At 43.2% G+C, this 20,275-nt stretch overlaps 1 protein-coding gene across 1 annotated transcript in view; it reads right to left on the reverse strand.

The window, feature by feature from the left end:
• Nucleotides 1–11,653: 11,653 nt before the first annotated feature.
• CLIC5 (chloride intracellular channel 5) overlaps nucleotides 11,654–20,275 on the reverse strand; it is a 170,129-nt gene continuing 161,507 nt past the window's right edge. The window contains exon 6 of the mRNA XM_033102409.1: nucleotides 11,654–11,769. Within this exon, the coding sequence (XP_032958300.1) occupies nucleotides 11,680–11,769 (90 nt within the window). The 3' untranslated portion in view covers nucleotides 11,654–11,679. The remainder of the gene's footprint in view (nucleotides 11,770–20,275) is intronic.

Raw genomic sequence — 20,275 nt, forward strand, 5'->3', positions numbered from 1 at the left:
AAGAAATGTATCTGATGCTTGAATCTCTCTGTAGCGTCAATGCCTGAGATACCCAGGGGTGCCCAGCATGGAGAGAGAATACAAGCTGGGAAGCCAGGCACACCAGGAATTGTATCCTAGTTTTGCTCCTTGTTGGTTGTGACCTGGGCACATTACCTCTCCTTTCTTGGTGTCTAAGATGAATGGATTGTAGGAGAAGATCTCCAAATCACTGCTTATTCTAAAATTCTGAGCTTACTCATTTTCTAGTAACTTTTCTGCAAATCTGATAGACCTGCGCCAAGTCATAAGTATAGCTTCACGGTAGGAGGAGAGACTTGAAGTAGGTGTGTACCCTCTCTCTAACCTAGCCCTCTCCTCTGACTCCCAGAGCTCATGTATCATAGCACGCCACCCTGACAATTCTGCATGTGGAGTTCTCCTGTTACAGGAGAAAGCTATTGGAAGTGTTAGACATGGGAAAGGAAGCAAATCATATCATTTAAACTCAACATAATAAATTGTGACATGTGTTATGTTTGTGTTTTCTGACAATGCAAAGATCACAAATATTAAAATCAGGAGAGAAATGAAGACCTAACGGGAAATCATGACCACCGTTTTAGGAAAAGACCCACAACCCAGTGAGACTGTGTCATGCCCCTCCTCAGCCTCCACACCTTCTTGTTACTCAACATCTCGGTGACAAAGCAGTGTTCATCCCAAAAGAGACACCTGGTTCTGCCACTAATAGAGAAACACCTTCTCACATCTTTTGGCTCTGGATTTTGCATGGAGATTAGAGTTTCAAGGTTTCTAAGCTCTGTTGAAGTTTCAAATTCTTCCCTCCTGAGATCTTGAGGCTAGATGTCCATTCTAGATGCAATTCTCACGAAGCTCTGAGTGCCAGAGGTACAGCTCTCTATCTTTTGAAATGTTTAATTTCCACCGTGCTGGCTCCACAGCCTGAGCTGAATTTTGAGAGTCCTTGAACACCAAGCAGAATGGCCCCGAGCTTGGGAGGCTGGTGTAGGTCAAAGAGACTATTTTGGGCACTCTTCATTTGCATAAGAAAGTTCCATGAAGTGCCATGAATTTGAGGGACCAGTGTAGGCAAAGTTGAAACCTGACTGGGTTTGGATATCTTGGAGTGTTAAAGAAATGTAGGTGCTTAAAATAGAACAAGAATTGGGTAGCTCAGGGCAAACATTCTCTTCTCTCTTCCTCCAACTGTGATTTCTGGAAATCATAAAGCAATTAAACTCTGACCAGAAGCCTCAGCTGGAGACCTGTCCTTCCCATCTCCGCAGCCCAGACAGAACTGCCCCTCCTGTCCCTGGCCTGGCCCTGGGAGGCAAGCACCATACCTCCTGTCAAATAGATGGTGTGTTCATTTCTACGTCCCAGCTGCTCCCACACCAATCAGAGCTCAGGGACCATGCTAAAATCCCAAAGGAATAGTCCCTTCAGCATTGTTATCAAATGTTGCTTCCAACCCTCTCGGCCCCTCTCTTCCTGCTGTCTTTCCAAGAAGCGCTTTCCACTGGAGGCTCCCACTTTATAAATGTCAGACTGGCTTCTCTCGTTGTTTTCTCACAAAGAGCCCCATTAAAGGAGGATTGGGGCCATATTTTATCCTGCTTGGCAGGGTTCCCATGTGAGCTGTAGAATGATTCTCTCCATGTATTACAAGGGGAGCGTGGAGTTATCTTGCTTGTGATTCTACCACAAGTTGCACAGGAGCAAAGCAAGAGCCTGCATGCTTTGCACAGAGGAAGCATTCAATGAATACTTGCTGGGTGCATAAAATTAATTAATGACCCTCCTTTTATACTTCCTTTTGCATGAATAATGTTTGGAGGTGGGGGATGGTAGTTAAGAAGTCCTTATTTTACCAAGCACCTTTTTTGGGTAACTTTTTGTTGGCTGAAACTTGAGTCCACCCATGGAAGGATTGTTGGTGAAGGCTGTCCCTTTGGTACTGCCTGCCTACAGCCTTCCAGCAGTTTCTACCATAGCCCCATCCCCAGTCATGAAGAGGCCCTTCTATATGCTTCCAAAAGCTGGACAGTGCCTGCCACCATGTTTGAGTTTGTGTTTCTACTTACACCATCCTGTGACTGCCAGTGCAATCTTTCTAAAATATAATGTATCCTTGAGGTCTTCCTCCTGGGATAATATATTTGCAATTAATAGGAGCTTTTAGGAGATCCTGTGTTCTTGCTCCCAGAAGTGGCTTCGGAGTGAGGATTTTGGCAATAGGAATTTAACAGCAGATATTATAATAATTTATCTCCCTTTTTAGACTAAAATCCTCTTGAGGGCAGTCCCTTGTTTTATACATCTAGTGCAGTATAGTATAGTATAGTATACCTCTAATCAATCATCAATAATATCTGATGGACAAATATGAGGTGATCAGCTAATGGCTTAAAGTAATTTGAAAGATAGTATATGTGGATTAACACAATCCTGCCCATGTAATGTATTTGCATCTTCCACAATTCTCTTCAATGGTTTCCAACACTTTGATTGAGAGAGACATTTTTCAATATGGAGATTCCCAATGACCCCTGAGTCCTGGCACTCACAGCCTGTGCAATACCCTTCCCTCGAGTAACTTTCTTCTAGCCAATAGAATACTGCAATGATGATTAGGTTATACATTAGAGTTACACTTCTACAACTGGGTTACAAAAGGTTGTCACTTCCTTCTGACTTTGATGAAGTGAGTTGCCACATTGTAGAGGTCCATATGGCCAGGAATTGAAAGCAGCTTTCAGCTAATAGCCAACAAGGAACCAAGGTCCTCAAACCAACAACTTGTAAAGAGCTGAATGCTACCAACAACCATATTAGCTTAGAAGCAGAGTCTTCCCCAGTCGAAACTTGAGATTAGATCTCAGTCCCAGATAAAACCATGATTGGAGCTTTATGAGAGATCTTGAAACAGAGGCTCCATAGGACCCAGACTCCTGCCCCACAGGAGCTGTGAAATAACAAATGTGTGTTGTTTAAGCTGCTAAATTGTGGTAATTTGTTATGTGGCGATAAAAAAACCAATACAGGAGTCTTTTATCCCATTGGTCCTCCAAGCTGTCAGCCTTCCCCAATGACATTTTAAATGGAATTAACCCCTGCAAAAATGCCCGAGATTGAGACCTGAGTGATAGGCCAGGTCTTGGGGAGTTGCTCCTTCCCATCTTGTCTTCTTCCTCAACATGACTCCTTCCAGAAAATTCATGGCATTTGCCGTACTTCTCAGTTTCTAAAATCCTATGGGTCTGACTGATTAACTGAACTAGAGCCACGGGTCCTTAACCTAAGTTTGCATGTCTTCATGGAGGTCCACCTTGGTTCTTAAAGACATCCTTCTCCCTATTCCAGACCTTGTCCGTGGGAGCCTTCTGTCTGAAGGAAATGCCAAGCCTTCTGGCAGTGGGTGTCCATCAGTGGTTCATAAATCATCTGGGAAGTGTACGCAAAGAACAGATTTGAGTCTTCGCCATAGAGAGCCTGATTCGGGGAATATGAAGTAGGGTCCAGGAATCATAATTTTTAACACATTCCCAGGGGTGCTGATGGTGGTGGTGAAGTCCCAGCCTTTGAGAAATCCTGATCCAGAGACTCAGAAACATTTCACAGTTTCCCAAAGAGTCCCCTTGACAGCAAAATGTTCATATTTCAATGACCTGCCAACAGTATGTAATTACTTTTGTGACCTTGGAAAAGTCAGCTTTAAATTCTCTGGACCTCAGTTTTCATAACTGCCATATGAATTGACTGATCTAGATATTCTATATCAGTCTTGTAATCTAGGATTTAACTAATGAAAGGGATAGTTTAATAATAAAACAAGAGTAAACAAATGGTATTTACTAGGTGGCAGATTCTGCTCCAAAGTTGTTCTACACTAACTCCTTTAGCCTTTACAACAATTCCATGAGGTAGGTGCCATTATTAATTTCGTTTTACAAATAGGGAAGCTGAGGCCCAGAAACACCATGACTTGCCCAAGTTCACACACCTAGTAGATATTATAGGTGGAATCAAACACATTAAAGGTGGCTTAAGAGTCCATGCTTTTAACCACCGTGCTAAATCACCTCTCTTTCCAATGGTAAGTATTCCCGAATTTATAAAAAGGCAATATTGCTGTAGACTGTAGTTATTGGGGATGCAAGTGAGTTATGATATTGTTTTTAATGGTGGAATAGAATCGTCATTGGCAAAATGTATGAGATGAAGCTATTGTGAACAGAGAGAAGACCAAGAGAAGACACACCAAGGCTTGAGCATAGCGTATGGCTCAAATAATGAGGAGACTAGTTGGCCAGAGCAGGGTCCAACAGGAGAGCAATGACATGTAGGGCTGTAGAAGGGGAGTGGGCGATAAGACGGGGGGACAAGAGGGCGGGCTTGAACACTATGCAGAGGAATTGTTGGCTAGCCGATAGCCTTTTCCTCTTCCCTCTTGCTAAGTAGAACTCCAGTTTTCTTCTGGCAGTTCTAGGAGATAAATATGATTGTTCTACTTCAATTATAGCTACTCTCTTCCCCATTGCCAATGACTCAATTCAGCCAATAAGTAAAACTGTGCTAGGGACCTCTGGACAAGATTTTTCTCCATAATAATAATAAAAAAAGATATGTGAAAAACAGCCTTTCTGACCCCTCTCTGCCTTCCTCACTGGGGTGTGCTGTAGTGTGAAGACATGATATTTGGGCCTTTGGCAGCCATCTTGGAGCAATGAGGGGAAGACCAGAGAACCGTGGAAGTGCCAACCCAACTCCTTGGTGTTCTGACTTCACAAGCTACTGAATCTAAAACGACCTCCCTCCATTCTTGTGTTCATCTAAGATAATGTAATGCCTTGATTGCCTGGACCACTGACAGCTGGGCATCCTGCTGCATGCAGCCACATGCATCCTGATAGAGACTATATATGAGGAAGCCAGGGTCGTTAGTGAACCAATACCAATATGAGTTATCGACAGTATTGTGCTTCTGCACACATTATTTCATTCAGTTAAAAATGGGAGAGCACCTGCGTTGGGGTCAGAGAGCCTGCGTGTCAGTCGCAGCCCTGACTAGAGCACCTGGGAGAAACCATCCTCCTGAGCCTCAGTTTCCTCCTATGTAACGTGTGAGGATTAAGTGAAATAATATTTCATGGCATCCAGCCCAGCATCCAGCACTAGCTACACCTAGAAAGTAGATAGATAGACATTGATAATAACAGCAAATAATTATTGGGCTCTTACGGCTTGCCCTCCTCTGTGTCAAGAAGTTTAGGCATTTTATTTTATTTAGTCACCTTGGGGGTAGTATTGTTCAAAGTTCCATTTCCACTTATTCTTCTGAGTCACCAGAGTCTTTGGAGGAGTAGGCAGGACAGGTGCAGTCATGATTCTTTTCATTCTGAATTGAGGAGGCGATGTGGTGAATGGAAGTGTCTTGCTGAGGGTTGCGTGACGGCAGAACTGGGCGTAGCTCAGCTTTCCTCCATCTAAATCCCAAGTTTTAGCCATGATGTGTCTGTGACCTGTCCCAGTATCTCAGTGTCTTGTGCCCAAGGGTGACGACTTACATTTTGCCGGCCTTGGCGACTAACAAAATGTGGCAACGTCTCTGATGGTTAATCACAACATCCACCACCACACACTCTGAAGAAGGAGAAACTGTACTACCTCGCATGTCTTGGGAGAGGCCTGTGGCTTCCAGCTGACATGTCTAGAGCATCTATCCGAAGGCCTGGCTGGACCGGACTTAATGAGGTTGTTAGCCAGCTCCCCGCGATGGTAACACGGAGCCTTGTTAGAAGTTTCCCATCCCTGAGGAGTTCTTTGCAGGGTGATGGACCAAATTGTCGGCAGTGGGAGGTCTGGAGAAAGATCTGGGGCTCTTCTTATGTGGAAAAAATCCTCGGAGCAGGTACACAATCTTTTCCACTTCCCTGCGGGGACCACCCACAGGCTGTGCACACTGAAAAGGGGAGGGGAAGCGGCCATGTGTTTTTACTTAGGTGTGGGTCGCTCAATGGTGTAAGTGTCACTGCCTACATTGTTTCAGCCTGATGTGGACTCTGGATTCTGAACAGTGGCTCTGACTCCTTCGCTCTGTTTCTGATCGTGCACGTTGAAAAGGAATCCCAGAAGGTAGAGGAGGACGGAGTCCTTAGTGCACCTCCCTCACTGGCCAGAGGGTCGAGTGAGTTTTCCAGGTTCACACAGTTGGTTCATGGCACAGCCAGGCCCAGCACCTGGAGCGGCTGCAAGGCAGAGCAGAAGGAGCTAGGAAGGACGAAGAGCATTCTTCGTCATTCTGCTCTCTTTAGAAAACAAGAGTATCTAGTGTATTCAGGAGGATACTCAGCATTGTTATTTGTGTTATTTTGTTTGGTCCTCACATCAGCCTACGAGACACGTGCTACTGTTATATCCATTGCACAAGTGGGCGTGGACCAAGGTCACAGGTCCAGTAAGGGAGAGTTTTTTACACACTGCTCAAGGCTAGCCTGATATTTGGTGTCCCGGACAACGCGGGGGCTCACTTCTCCCCTTCCAGTAGTGGGTCTGGCGGTGGTGGGAACACTGCTCTTCTAGCTTCATTTTTCAAAGACCTGAGGGATCCTGGAACTACATTGTAGGTGTCCCCATCATCTCTCATTTTTGCCCACGTCCTTCTCCCCACACCCCATTCCACTACTTGGAGGTTCCATGCAGACGTGAAGACTGGGCTACACGTGGTGGTGTGATTTGAGAGCTGCTGGAAACTCTCAGGCCTCAATCCCCTCGTTGGCGTCTGTTGCTGATAGGTAAAATATGAAGCCGCCTCTTGATTCCAGCCTCCTGTAAATGCAGGCCTCCCTTGTGGAGACCGTACCCCATAATTCTTGATGGTTTAACTTCTCCAGTTTGTGTCTGGAGTTCTCCAAGCTCCCAGCCTGGAAGACTAACACTATGAGAACTTTTGACTCTCCAGGGTGAGGGAGAAACTGGACTATGGAGAGAAAGAGGGATAAACGGAGAAGCTGAAAGGCTGAACGTGGACTTCCTAACCACAGCCCCACTGGGCCACATCCGCTCCATCTGAATTTGAACTCAGAGCTTCTCCGCATCCTGACTGGCGGAAGCCAAGGCAGGACTCTCAGCCATCAACACTCAGGGAGAAGAGACACAGCAGAGCAAAGGGACCTGCCGTGCAGGGTGCCCGTGGGTGGCACCAGAGCCCAGTTCTGGTATTTCCATCCCCGCCTGATGAGGCCGAGCAAGCCGGTCTTCCCAGGGCAGTCCCAGCACAGCTCATTTGTGCATGTTTTACAATGGTGTTGATAAAATCCCCATGGAGCCCTGGAGCATGTGTGAGGAGTTCCCACCAGAAATCTAAACAACGCCCTGGTGTTGCTGACAGCTTAATAATGTGACAAAGTTCAGCTCGTTCAATGACAGGGACAGGAAAGCAGCTGGGCTGGTCTGACCTAGAGCTTTAAAAATACCCCCCCAACTCCAACCCGGCATTTGACAAATAACCTTTTCTTAGCCTCCTTGAAGGCACCAGACAGAACCAAGTGCCACGCAGGGGCCACATGCCACCGTTAAAATGTTAAATGGAGTGGCAGGGGCCACCAGAGTCATTTGGGGCTGACATTTATCTTTATTATTATTATTAATAATAATGCATATATTGCTTTTTGGTGCATTCCAGGGTTTTTTGCACTCCTAAATCATGCGGCTGTACATCAGCAGGCCCGATAAATCACCCAATGAACGCAAATTCAATGCAGCTGTCAGGCCAAATCCGAGAGAGGCAGAGTTAGCTTAATTGAGCTGCAGCAGGGAACCGACGGGCGTTGCCCAGAAAATCAGAATAATAGCAGTGTTGCTGGTGACATTTCAAGAGGTAGACGTGAACTGCTAGCATCAGCTTTAATTTTACAAGAGGGAATGGGTTGGGGGGGAACGGGTGCAAGGAGAAATTCAGACTTCAACAAATACGTAAACTCTTAGTTTTTTTTTATTTTTATTTTATTTTCTGCCTCACAGCCTGTACAGACAATGAACTCCACATTTAGAAATTTCAATAGAAGGAATTCCACGTTTCCCTTCCTTCTCTAACTTCTTCTCCTGTCTTCTGTCTGCTCTCTCCTCCACTCCATGCCCCGTCCCAACAAAAAGAACACTGAAAGTAAAGGAACAACAGGATTTGAGTTGGAGCCAATTTAGTGGGCCAAGAGGTTACATATGGAGCCAACAAATCATGGGACCAAGAAGGATATTACTGATTTAAAGTTATGTATGTTAAAGCCTAAATCTTAACAGCATTCATAAAGGGAAAGGTGACTAATGGAGAGGCTTAACCGACAGAAAATGGGCTTCTCTCCGACTGCCCTGCCTCCTTCTTCAAAATTGCAGTGCATCTCAGATGGAGAAGGGCTCCCCGCCACCAATTCTCCCGTTAGCTGACGAGATGGAAGGCGTCAGCCTTACTCACCCAAGGAAGGACAGGCTCCGCCGGATCCTGCATTTAAAGGAGGCCTCAGACACCATCGGTTGGTTTATTTTTGTGTGCACGAGTGTGTGTGTGCGTGTGTGTGCGCGCGTGTGTTTCTTCTTCAGATGTTTTGGGGTTACCAGAAAAAACCATTCCCTTTCCCCCCCTTATTTTTTAAAACTGTGTGTAATTTCAGGGAAATTTGATCCATGTGTTTTAGATTCATTTGCACTTAATCATGAAAATCTCTCTGGAAAGAGCTATTTTCTCTCCCAGAAGACTTTGGTGCCCTTTTTAATAAGCCCTGTAAGTGCCCTTCCACCCCAAGCCACCCTCTCCAAGTGCAGAAGGTTGTGTTTGGCCAAAGGAAAACCAACCTGACCACTGAGGGCATGGGTCTGGTTTGAAATGTCAAACTCATGAATTTGGACCATGTTCAGGCAATGGAGAAATGACTTCCCCTGGCCCCAGTGTTTACACGGCCAGAGAAGGAAGGCTTCCTAAAAAAAAAAAAAAAAAAAAAAAAAACGATGTACAGATCAACTCTAGGGCATTACCCCGTGGCCATTGGCATACTAGCATTAGCCTCAGGTTCACAGGCTCAGAAGGCACAATTGCTGTTTTTCTTTAAGAAAATTATTGAGAAAATGCTTTTCCCCAGAGACTCCCAACTACCAAAACACCCCGGAACCTTCTTGGATGGCTTCCAAGGGCTATGGCATGACTGTGTCCAGGACACACATCTCCCCACCCTCCATCCACAACAACCCAACCACTGCCCTGAAGCCACAATGGCATTTCTTCAATCCAAAACAAACATGTCATTACCAATCTCAGATTAATTGATGCCATTTGTGTGCCCTGCCTGTCGGGTTTCAGCTGGAGCCTGCCCGACAGCAATGGCCACCGCCCTCGAAAACCTCAAGGCACTCACAACTTGGGCCCTTGGCAGAGTGATTTTAGCTATTCTTCTTTACCCCTGTGACTCCAAGCCTTGCTTCCTCCCCACTCCCTTTCCTCTCGGAGGCGTTGGACAATTTTAAAATGAGTTTTCAGTGGAATTAGGTTATCGGCAGAACGGAGTTTTGCTTTGAGTAAATATCTTTGCTGCATTTCATTAATTTTAAGATACGCATTTGTTTTTATTTGTTAACACCCCTACAATTAGAATATTCCTTGAGGATGAGAAAGTATTGTGGTGAGGTCACAGAAGCATTTCCCTTTTTAGTGGTACATAAAGTAATGGTGCATCTAGTCTAGTCCCCAAAGAGATTGCTGATCACTTGTCAAAACACTGTGATAAACTTTGACCTCTCTTGCTCATCCCTTCGCCATTCATTCTTCAGTAAGAGTAAATCGACCACCTGCCTGGCTCTATGCATAGCGAGATTAGGAGAGTGTTGAAATGCCCCCCCCTTTCAGAAACTTATAATTTAGTTCTAGACATAAGTGCATACATGACCAACCATACAAAGTGCTAAATTAGTGGTGTGACCAGAAAGTGGCAGAGAAGATCAAGATGGAGCCACTGAGTGCGATGGAAATACTCTGAGCTGGGAGGCAGGCAGCCTCACTGCTGGCTTGGCTCTGGGGTCCCAGGAAGTAAATTCTCACGTGTAGAATGAGGGCTGGGGTGAGGTGTAGTAGATCAGTGTCCCATGGTGCGTTCCACAGAACTGAGTCCAAGTGGAATGCTTTGAGAGAAAAGGGACCTACGGTAGGGGTGGGGGTGGGGCATTGAAAAATGTCACCGTGTTCCTTTCTCAGAGACTCCCCACATGTACTAGCGTATTACGGGCTCTGAGAGGTTCCACCGTGAAGGACTTGTCTACATTTTGTTTAACTCATTGTTAACAAAACAAAAATATATTTGTTCCTGAAATTCTTTATTTCACTTAATAGCTATTGCTGTAGTAAACTTTACCAACACACTAACGTCCCTTCCAGCTCTAATATCCTAGGAATTTATGAGATGACACGGAGCTAGAATACGTGGGGGAAAGAAAGTTTAAGAGAAGTGGTGTGAGCTGCGATCACAGCGTGATTGGGCTTCTGGCACGTGGGCGGGGTGTCATGGCTGAAAGGAAAGTCTTGACCAGCTGATCAATCAAGAAATGTTAATGAAGTACCTATAGTGTACTTAATCAAAAGAGTTTAATGCATGTATATAGTATAATTTGATAATCATAGCATATAGTATAATAAATGTAGTGTACTGTGCTGGGTGCAAAAACTTAGAAATAAGTAAAACACTGCCCCTGACCTCAAGGGGCTCCTAATCATAAAGAAGAATGGATATTAACAAATAGTCACAATAATATGTGTCCTCGGCTTGTTGCTGAGATAGATACAAAGTGCTGGAGGAGAATAAGCACTCCTGGAGGACAGCAGTGAAGGCTTCTCATAGGAGGAACCATCAGAACCAGATCTAGAAGGATGGGTCTGAATACCTATGTGCCTGGAAAAGAAGCAGAAGGAAAGCATCCTGCACAAGAAAAGGAACATCAATAAAGAGAAAGAGGTATAAGAATGTTTAAGTAGCTTGTAGTAGCTGGAGGGCAAGACGCGTTGTAAGGAAGGGAGAAAACTGAGGCTGACTAGCGAGGTTGGAACCAGACCAGGAAGGGTTTATCTCAGCAAGCAACAATAACAACAAGAAAAAAAAGAGACACAAGTATCTCTGAGAATAAGCAGCCTGGAGGTCCATAATGAGAGAGCCTAGGACTAGTTCAATAGCTCAGCCATCGGGCCCCTTCCATCCCTCTACTTGGCTGTTCCTCAGCATGTTGGCTTTTCATCATCATGCTTGTTGCCTCATGTCAACAGATGGCTGCCACGGAACCAGGCATATTTCTCACGAATGATACGACTTATCCTTAAATGTAAGCATTTGGAGGTATCCTGTAGGCAAAGGAAGTCAAGCTTTCTTACAGAGAGAACTGATATGATCAGACCAGTGTTTTTACAAGATGACTGGCTGCAGTGTAAAGGCAGAAGTGGGAGAAGAGAGATCGGAGGCAGGAGACAGCCTAGAACGAAAATTATCTCGGCAGAAAGGTATTGCATGCTGATACCAGATCCCCAGCAGGATTTGGAAGAAGGAGGCAGTAGAAAAGTGCTTTCCTTTGATCATGGAGGATAATTCTAGGCCTCTCCAAAGACTCACCTTCTCTTTCATTGCCTAGAACTTGGTCACATGGCCACCTTTAGCAGAAGGAAGGCTGAGAAACTGAGTCTCTGGCAAAGGAGAATGCAGTAGCCACGAGGCCACTCAGGATTCTGTCACAGCAGCTGGGCTGTGATTTGAATGAGAAATTAATCTTTTATTTTGTGAAACCCTGAGATATGGTGGTTACTGTTTACAGCAGTGAGACTACCTTCTCATACATGTGGATCTCAACGCTCAATAACTAAGGAAGACAGCCTCATGTACGAGGAATGGGACTTAAGGTTGAACTATGACAATCACAGTTTACCTTACGGGCTTTTTTTGGGTCAGTTCAAAAGGGGCTCATTTAGGTCCTGAGATGGGTCCTGAGATGTCATAGATGGTACCATGTGGCATGAGGAGGCAGAATCCTCAACACCTGTTCAGGTGCAGCCCTCAGTCCTGACACTGCTCAGGCTTGTGCCTCAGCATCTGGGTCAGTAACGAAAGGTGAACCACAGAGAAGACACTTGCCTAACCCTCTACCAGTTGGGTGTACTCTGAGCAGCCCCACCCTGAACAAATGTGTCCTGTCCTCGTCCGCTTAAGTCACACCTGCACAGACCCCTTTCATCAGCCCAGCTTCAAGTGGCAATTTAAACCTTTTAAGGCCACCTGTCGAGCACCCACTTGGTATATTTCCTTTTATCACCGGCTTGAGGGGAGTAACTGGATAACATAATTATGGGGCAGGAGAACGGGGTGTTTTGATTTGTGTTCTTTGAGGATTAGCCAAGTGCCCCACTGCCAAATCCGTGATCACCTGAAAGGAAATCTGAAGGAAAAACCTGCCAAATAAGTCCTCCAGGTGCTCTTCAGGCAAACAGCTTTGAAAATGGGCCTTTTCTGTCCCTTTCTCAGTCACTGCAGAGCTCAAAGGCATTTCGAATGGACAACACTGATGAGTACCTCCTTGCATGATGAGGTGGAGGAAAGCAAAAGAAGACATGTTTTTCAAATGCCTGGAGCCAGGGCAAGACTGATGGGAAACCCTTTGGATGTGGGATGATGTGCAAAGTAATGACATGGAGCCAAACCTCTGATCTTCAGAACATTCCTGCGACATTACCTATGCCCGGTTCAGTGCAGTAGCCCTGGAATGCTTACAGGGGAGGCCAGGGAGGTGGCATGAGCTGGCCACTTGGTCTCAGATGCCATGGCATGGGATGTTGAAATCTTGGTTTCGATGCAACAGACAGCTTCTTTGAAGATGCTTGAGTGACCTTCCATCTTGGCTGGGAATATGTGGAAACAGAACAAGGAAGAGGCATGTGCAGGACGTATTTAGAAATAAAACAAATACACGGTACATTAGTTTCTCAGGGCTTCCATAAGAAGTACCACAATCTGGGTGGCTTAAAACAACAGTAATGTATTCTCTCACAGTTCTGGAGGCCAGAAGTCCCAAATCAAAGTGTTGGCAGAGCTATACTTTTCCAAAGCCTCTAGGCAAATCCTTCCTTGTCTCTTCCAGCTTCTGGTGGCTCCAGGTGTTCTTTGGCTTATGGTAGCATGATCCCAACCTCTGCCTCTGTCTTCACATGGTCATGTTTTCTCTGTGTTTGTGTTCAAATTCTCATCTTATAAGGATGGCAGTCCTATTGGATTAAGGCCGACTCTAATCCACTGTGACTTCATCTTAACCTGATTATATCTGCAACGACCCTATTTCCAAATAAGGTCCCACTCTCAGGTACCAGGGCTTAGGACTCCAACAAATCTTTGGGGGGATTATAAATCAAACTATTACACATAGATATGTGAAAAAGCAAAGTTACTATTCATATGATTTATCCTATGAATACCTGGAATACTGTGGAATCTTAGATCCATTGTCACTTCAACTTTGAGTTCACCCTCTGAAAGTGTGAATGGCTTTTTAAATTTTTGCTCTAATTCTAAAAAGATACAACCTGATATAATGCAACACAGTGTAACAGACTCACATGTAATAGAATTATAATACAAATATAGTAGGAGGTTGTAAGCCTGAAGGAACGGCAGGGAAGCCACTGGATACGTAATTGTCATAGAAAGGGCTCTTAGAACAAAGAGAGGAGGAGGGAAAGAGTTGGAAGTAGCAGGAAAAATGATTGATAGAGCTTAATAGATTGAATTCCTCCATTACCTCACTCTGGCTATAGCCTGACTTGTTGAAGAAGCATGGTTAAAGAAAAACTACCAAGGCAGCACCAGCATACACTGTTTGGTCCTAAAGTTCCTGGAAGATCCAAGTGGTGGGAGACTATTGGGTGTTCACAGAAGTAGCAGTTCAGAGAAAATGACTGATGTGAGAGCAGCTTCAGAGGTTTCACCCTTGAGGGACCCCTGGGGTTTGAAGCACAAAGCAGTGTATAGTTCGATTTCACATGTGGGTTCTTGAATGAATTTTCAAACCAAGACTGCCCAGAGATTCTCCACAGCTACATGTCTCTTCACTTGATGTTGGATCTATGTGTGTATATATATATATATATATATATATATCACATTCCTTAATTTGATTCTGTAGGAAGGGTCTGTTACTGGTATTTCCAATGTTCCTAAGGTTCCAGGAAAAGGGGATAATGCTAGCAATATTAAATTAACCACCTGGGGAAGAAAATTCATGAAAAATTGATGGTGATGGTTATGCTACAAGCCAGGTAGAGAACCACGGGATGAATTTGGAAGAGAAACACTATGGCCATTGGTAACTTTGCTTCAAGAGCCTGAGAGCCCCAAATGGCCTATTTTAAAAAATAAACTCTATGAGTTCATCTGAACCTGTCATGGACAAATTTAGACACATGACATAATTTTCAAAATACTTATGTAGCCCAGTAGCATATATCCACGATTCAAATAATAAAACATAAAAAGATGTACAGAGAAAAATCTTGTTCCTACCTTGTTCCCTTCCCAGCAAGAAACATTATTATTAGCTTTTGTTTATCCTTCCAAGGAATTATTAAAAATTTGCCAGCCAACACAGATATATAATTCTTCTTTCCCTTAACTTTACACAAATGGTAACATGCTATATTCATTTTCCTATATCTATTCATGAGTATAAAATGAGGTACACGTATGTACACATTTATTCATTATACTATTGTTTGCAGTAGCAAATATTTAGAAACAACTTTAGTGTCTATCGAAAGGGAACTAATTAAACTATGAGATATTTACACTGTGGAGTAACATGCAGCTAGAAAAATGGGGATGAGTCCTATGTACGTATCTCCTTCAATTCTAAATGTTAGCTTTGCTGTGTAGAGTAATCTTGGTTGTAGATCCTTACTTTTCATCACTTTGAATATTTCCTGCCAATCCCTTCTGGAGTACAAAGTTTCGGTTGAGAAACCAACTGACAGTCTTATGGGAGCTCCCTTGTAGGTAATTAACCGCATTTCTCTTGTTGATTTTAAGATTCTCTCTTTGTCTTTAAGCTTTGGCATTTTAATTATGATGTGTCTTGGTGCGGGTTTCTTTGGATTCATCTTATTTCGGATGCACTATGCTCCTGGCCTTGTATGTCTATTTCCTTCACCAGATTAGGGAAATTTTCTGTCCTTATTTCTTCAAATAGGTTTTCAATTCCTTGATCTCTCTCTCTCTTCTCCTTCTGATACCCCAGTGATGTGAATGTTGGTATGCTTGATGTTGTCCCAGAGGCCTCTTAAACTATCCTCATTTTTGGGGGAAGGAGGGAGAGGAATTCTTTTTTCTTTTTATTTTTGCTATTTTGATTGGGTGTTTTCTGCTACCTTATCTTCCAAATTGCTGGTTCACTCCTCTGCTTCTTCTTATCTACTGTTGATTACCTCTAATGTATTCTATATTTAGTTATTTCATTTATGTATTGTATATTACATATTATATATGAATATATAATATTGTATATATTCATTTATGTATTGAAATGTGTTGTATATTTCATTTCTGACTGGTTCTTTTTAATGTTTTCTACCTCCATTTTTAGGTTTCTATCTTTTTGTTGAAGTTCTCACTGAGATCACTGAGCATCCTTATAACCAGTGTTTGGAACTCTGCATCTGGTAGATTGCATGTCTCTGTTTTGTTTAGTTCTTTTTCTGGAGTTTTGTTCTGTTCTTTCATTTGGGACATGTTTCCTTGTCTCCCCATTTTGACTGTCTCCCTGTGTTTGTTTCTCTGTATTAGGTAGAGCTGCAATTTCTCCTGGTCTTAGTAGAGTGGCTTTATGAAGTAGGTATCCGGTGGGGCCCAGTGGTGCAATCTCTCTGGTCACCAGAACCAGGTGCTCCAGGTATGTCCCTTGTGTGGGTTGTGTTTGCCCTCCTGTTGTAGTTGTTACTTGGTTGCTATTGGCATGTCAATGAGAGGGCTAGAATCTCATAATGATTTGTTTTTAGGACTGGTCACGACTAAAATGTAGGAGTTGTTGTGAAGGTGCTGAATCTATAGAGCAGGATTCACTTTAGCAGGTCTCTGGTGCCTTCCCAGTCTGCCCTTTGGGTGTGTCAACTGTGAATGTGCTCTGGTGTTGCTCAGGCATGATCTGAAGCTGGCCACCAGGTGTGCTGGCCCCAGAGCCAACTGGAAGGGGCACTTCCATAGGCCAAGTCCAGCTGTCACATGTGCCCTGCCCAGGGCCAAGTGGCATGAGTGATCCTTAGATGTCTTCCACCCACACTGGACTTGGAGATGCCTGAGAAAGGCTAAGCTGTGAACTGAGGTTGGCTGCTCCTTGTGCCAATCTTGGGACTGCTTAGCAAAATGTATGGGGCACACCAAGACCGGATGCTGCTGGTTTGTGGATTCTGAACCTTTAAGAGGTTTTAGGAAAGTATGCTGCATAAGCCAAAAGAGGTCGTTTGTGTGGAAATGCCACTGGAAGCAGTTTTGGTGAGTCTGCAAGTTGGGTGGGGCAGGGTCTCAGGGAATCACCAGGGCAGGGTAAATGGTTTCAGTCAGGTTGATGGCGACCCAGATATGGTGGCTGCCTGCATTTGCATGCTGGGAGGGAGAAAAGCTCAACAAAGGAACAATGGCTTTTGCCAGCACTTCTGTCTGGGAGAAAGACTGGAGGGGAGGGCTGCCCCTCCAGACCTCAGCCTGCAGCCAGACAATTCAGTTCCTCCATATATGTCCCTGGCACCTTTAGCGCTGGTGCCCCAGAGCTAGAGCTCAGAGCGAGTGAGTCTGTCAATGAGTATGTCTGTGCATGGACCCTTTAAGAGGAATGTCTGGGTCTCCAGTCACCCTCCGTCTCACTCAGACATACTCTCCGCTGGTTTTCACAACCACAAGTTATTGGGACTTCTCTTCCCATCACTGGAAACTTGGGCTAGGGAGCCTGGTGTGAGGCTGGGACCTTTCACTCCTCAAAGGAAACCCCTGCAGCTGAGATATTCCTTCCAAATTTTAACTGCCACACATAGGTGTGAGACCAGCCCATTCAATATCTCCACCCCTCCCACCAGTCTCATGTGGCTTCCTCTGTATGTCCTTAGTTGTAGAACATCAGTTTAGCTAGATTTCAGGTGATTCTCAAAGATGGTTGTTCTATAGTTCAGTTGTAATTTTGATGTGGTCATGAGAGGATTCAACCACAGTGTTCACCTACTCTGCCATCTTGACCAGAAAAAAATCCGGCATATCTTGCTATTTTAATTTTTGAACCATGCAAGTAAATTTCCTATTTAAAATTAAAATTAATTAATTAATTAAATGCACATCCCAGGATTTGATAAGTATACCATCAGGAACTCACCCTACAAATATTTTTCTCACACACATTCAAAAATACCTGCAAAGATGTTCCCTACAGCATTATTTCAATAGCAAAAGACTGAAAATGACCTAAATGTCAATTAAATGTAGACGGGTTGAGTGAATAAAGTTACATTTATACAGTGGAACACTATGCTGATGTTATAAAGAATGTGAAACATATATTCATATGGAAAGTTCTCCAAGATATAGTCAGTAACAAATGCAAGATAAAAACATTGTTCTCCCATTTTTGATAAAATACATAGAATGCCTGCATATACACCCACATATCCTATATTTTTATTAAAAAGAACATATATGTGCAATGTGAGGTGTGTGTGCATGTGTGTGTGTATGTACATGTGGAAATTTTCTGTAAGTAAAAACAAGAAGTTGTTAACAGCGGTGGCCTTTGGGACATAGGTGAGTGTGTTTGCTGTATGAAGGTCACCTACTTTTCATTGTAATGCTTCTTGAACTGCATGAGTTTTCTTTTTTGTATGTGCATGTTTTCTTTTCAATTAAAAATATTTACAAATAAATCAGTAAATAATGCTACATTCATATAATGAAAACAGTGCGAACACAAAACAAACACCTTAGAAACTCCTGTATGCACTTACACAGAACAGTCTAAAAGATACATTGTTAAGCAATTTGTATTTTTAATTTTAACTGTTTCAGGATTTTCCATACTATGTGTTCTTACATGGTTCATATTTCTACCTGGTGATCAACTCACAACACTTTACATTACTTTGAGTTTGATCATATTACAGCTCTGCCTTTAAGATGGAAGAAGACTACTTTTTGTTTCAGTCTGTCTTCTTTATGATTTGATGTAAGTCTTTTGTTTGAAATCTTAGCTCCTACTGGCTTGTGAACATGAGCAATTTGCTTAACTGCTGTGGGCCTCCGATTCCTATTCTATAAATGAAAACTGGTATATATTATGGGAGTGTTTTAAAAATTTGAGATCATGCCAGTTTAACCTTCTTAATCCCTTTACCTTTAATATAATATTGAATGTCCACTGTAGCTGAATTTTTTTTTAATTAAAAAGTAGAATCTCAGATAATGCAAATACATACCATTTAGCACATGAGGACCCAAGGCTAGGCATTCAGCATGGTGACTGTCATCATGATTGATATTCTTTGGCATATGGCAATCAGACAGGAATGACCACACCTTGGTTTTGCACCAGGAAAAGCAAAGCTTTATATGTCATGCCAAGACCTTTCCAGAGGAAGCCCAGCATTTGGCTGGTCTTTTTGGCCATGGTAGCCTTGGACCAGTATCTCAGAGCAACGCTATTCTGTGGATGAAACGGGGGCTGTGTTCTTACCTGTATGGAGCATTCCCGGGGAAGCTTATCCCCATCTTTTGCCATGAATTTTAACCCAGTGGCTTTCCCCTCAGGATGGCTCTTGTTGGCATCTGTTGCCCTCAGTCCATTAGACATGTTTGTGTTTGAAACCATATTTATGAAGATGTTTATCAAAAGTGGAAATGAAGAAGTCCTTGTTGTCTTTCTTCATTTTTACAGAGTAGAAAAGGGAAAAGAACCGCCTCTCTCAGTGTAGTTCTGGGTCAAGTGGTCGCACTGATTATCTACTTGGCTTTCTGCCTTGATGCATTTATAGGGTCTTTTATTATTGACTTTGGAGCTCCTTGCAAGGTACTCCAAAAAAGCATTTTAAAATAGTCTCTTGTGGGCAATTTACATTTTAACTGCTCCTTTCATTACCCCCATGGATACCCTCATATAGTTCCCTTTTCTAGAATTAAATAACCACATGATAGCTTTTGGGCTCCATGTCTCTTTTGGATGTTGAACTTGGCCCTGTTGTGGTCTTTATTATGTAGTGGTTCCGTTAGAGTCTCATGCTTTTTCATATTCATCACATTTCTCCTAGCTTTTGTTTTCAGGTTATACGGCATCTTCATAAAATAAGGTCCAGATAGTTGGTGCCATCTTGGTTTGATTTTTGAGAATCCCTCTGAGAAGGACTGACATGGTGATAAGAAATGGTACTCAAGGAGACGTGTGACACATGGGGATGTGGAGGGAGCAAAACGGAAGACTGAAGATCACCATTTCCCAGAAGTCCTTTGGTTCCAAGTTAATGTAAAGTTTCCTTTCCCCATTAATTAAACTAGGATATAAGACTGAAGATTTGCCTATCTCTTGGGTCTTATTTTAGAGGCCATAGTACTTAGGAGATCACAGTGCCCTAGAAATACAGATTTAGCATTTTAGGTTCTCTTGCTTCACTTTCCTAAACACTTCCACAAATTCCAGTGCAGGACACACCAGCTTGCCATATATATTATTTTTTCCTCCTCACTTCATGCACACTCATCTTCCCTGACATTACTCTGAAGGCCAAATATTCAGTGAATTGTGAGAGTTTCTGGTAGAAATTTCTGGTAAAAAATAGCTCTTCAGAAGTCTGGTACTAATGTTTCCAAAACTGTAAGTCAGAAAGTACTCCTAACTTCACCCCAGACACACACATCCATACACACACACACCTTCCCATAATATATATTCCCTTGAGACTCTACTGGCAGGATATAGACTGGGTTTGATCTAAGATGGAAATTCTTATGTCGTCTAAAGTAAAGATTTTTGTCTTTTTAAATTTTCTCATGTTTTAGTTACAGAAGAAATTCTACATTTGTTCTTCTATTTAAAAATATACCAAAAAGTCCAAAGGGGAACTACAGGGCCATAAGAACCAGTTTATACTCAACTCATTCCATGATGTGGCAACCTCATAAATATGTTGTAGCTAAATTGCAGAGGAAGAAGCTAGCACACTTTCAAGAGAGAGGAAACCTCAAGACAG

The sequence above is a fragment of the Rhinolophus ferrumequinum genome, chromosome 3 (genome assembly GCF_004115265.2).
Source record: "Rhinolophus ferrumequinum isolate MPI-CBG mRhiFer1 chromosome 3, mRhiFer1_v1.p, whole genome shotgun sequence".
Classification (NCBI taxonomy): Eukaryota; Metazoa; Chordata; class Mammalia; order Chiroptera; family Rhinolophidae; genus Rhinolophus; species Rhinolophus ferrumequinum.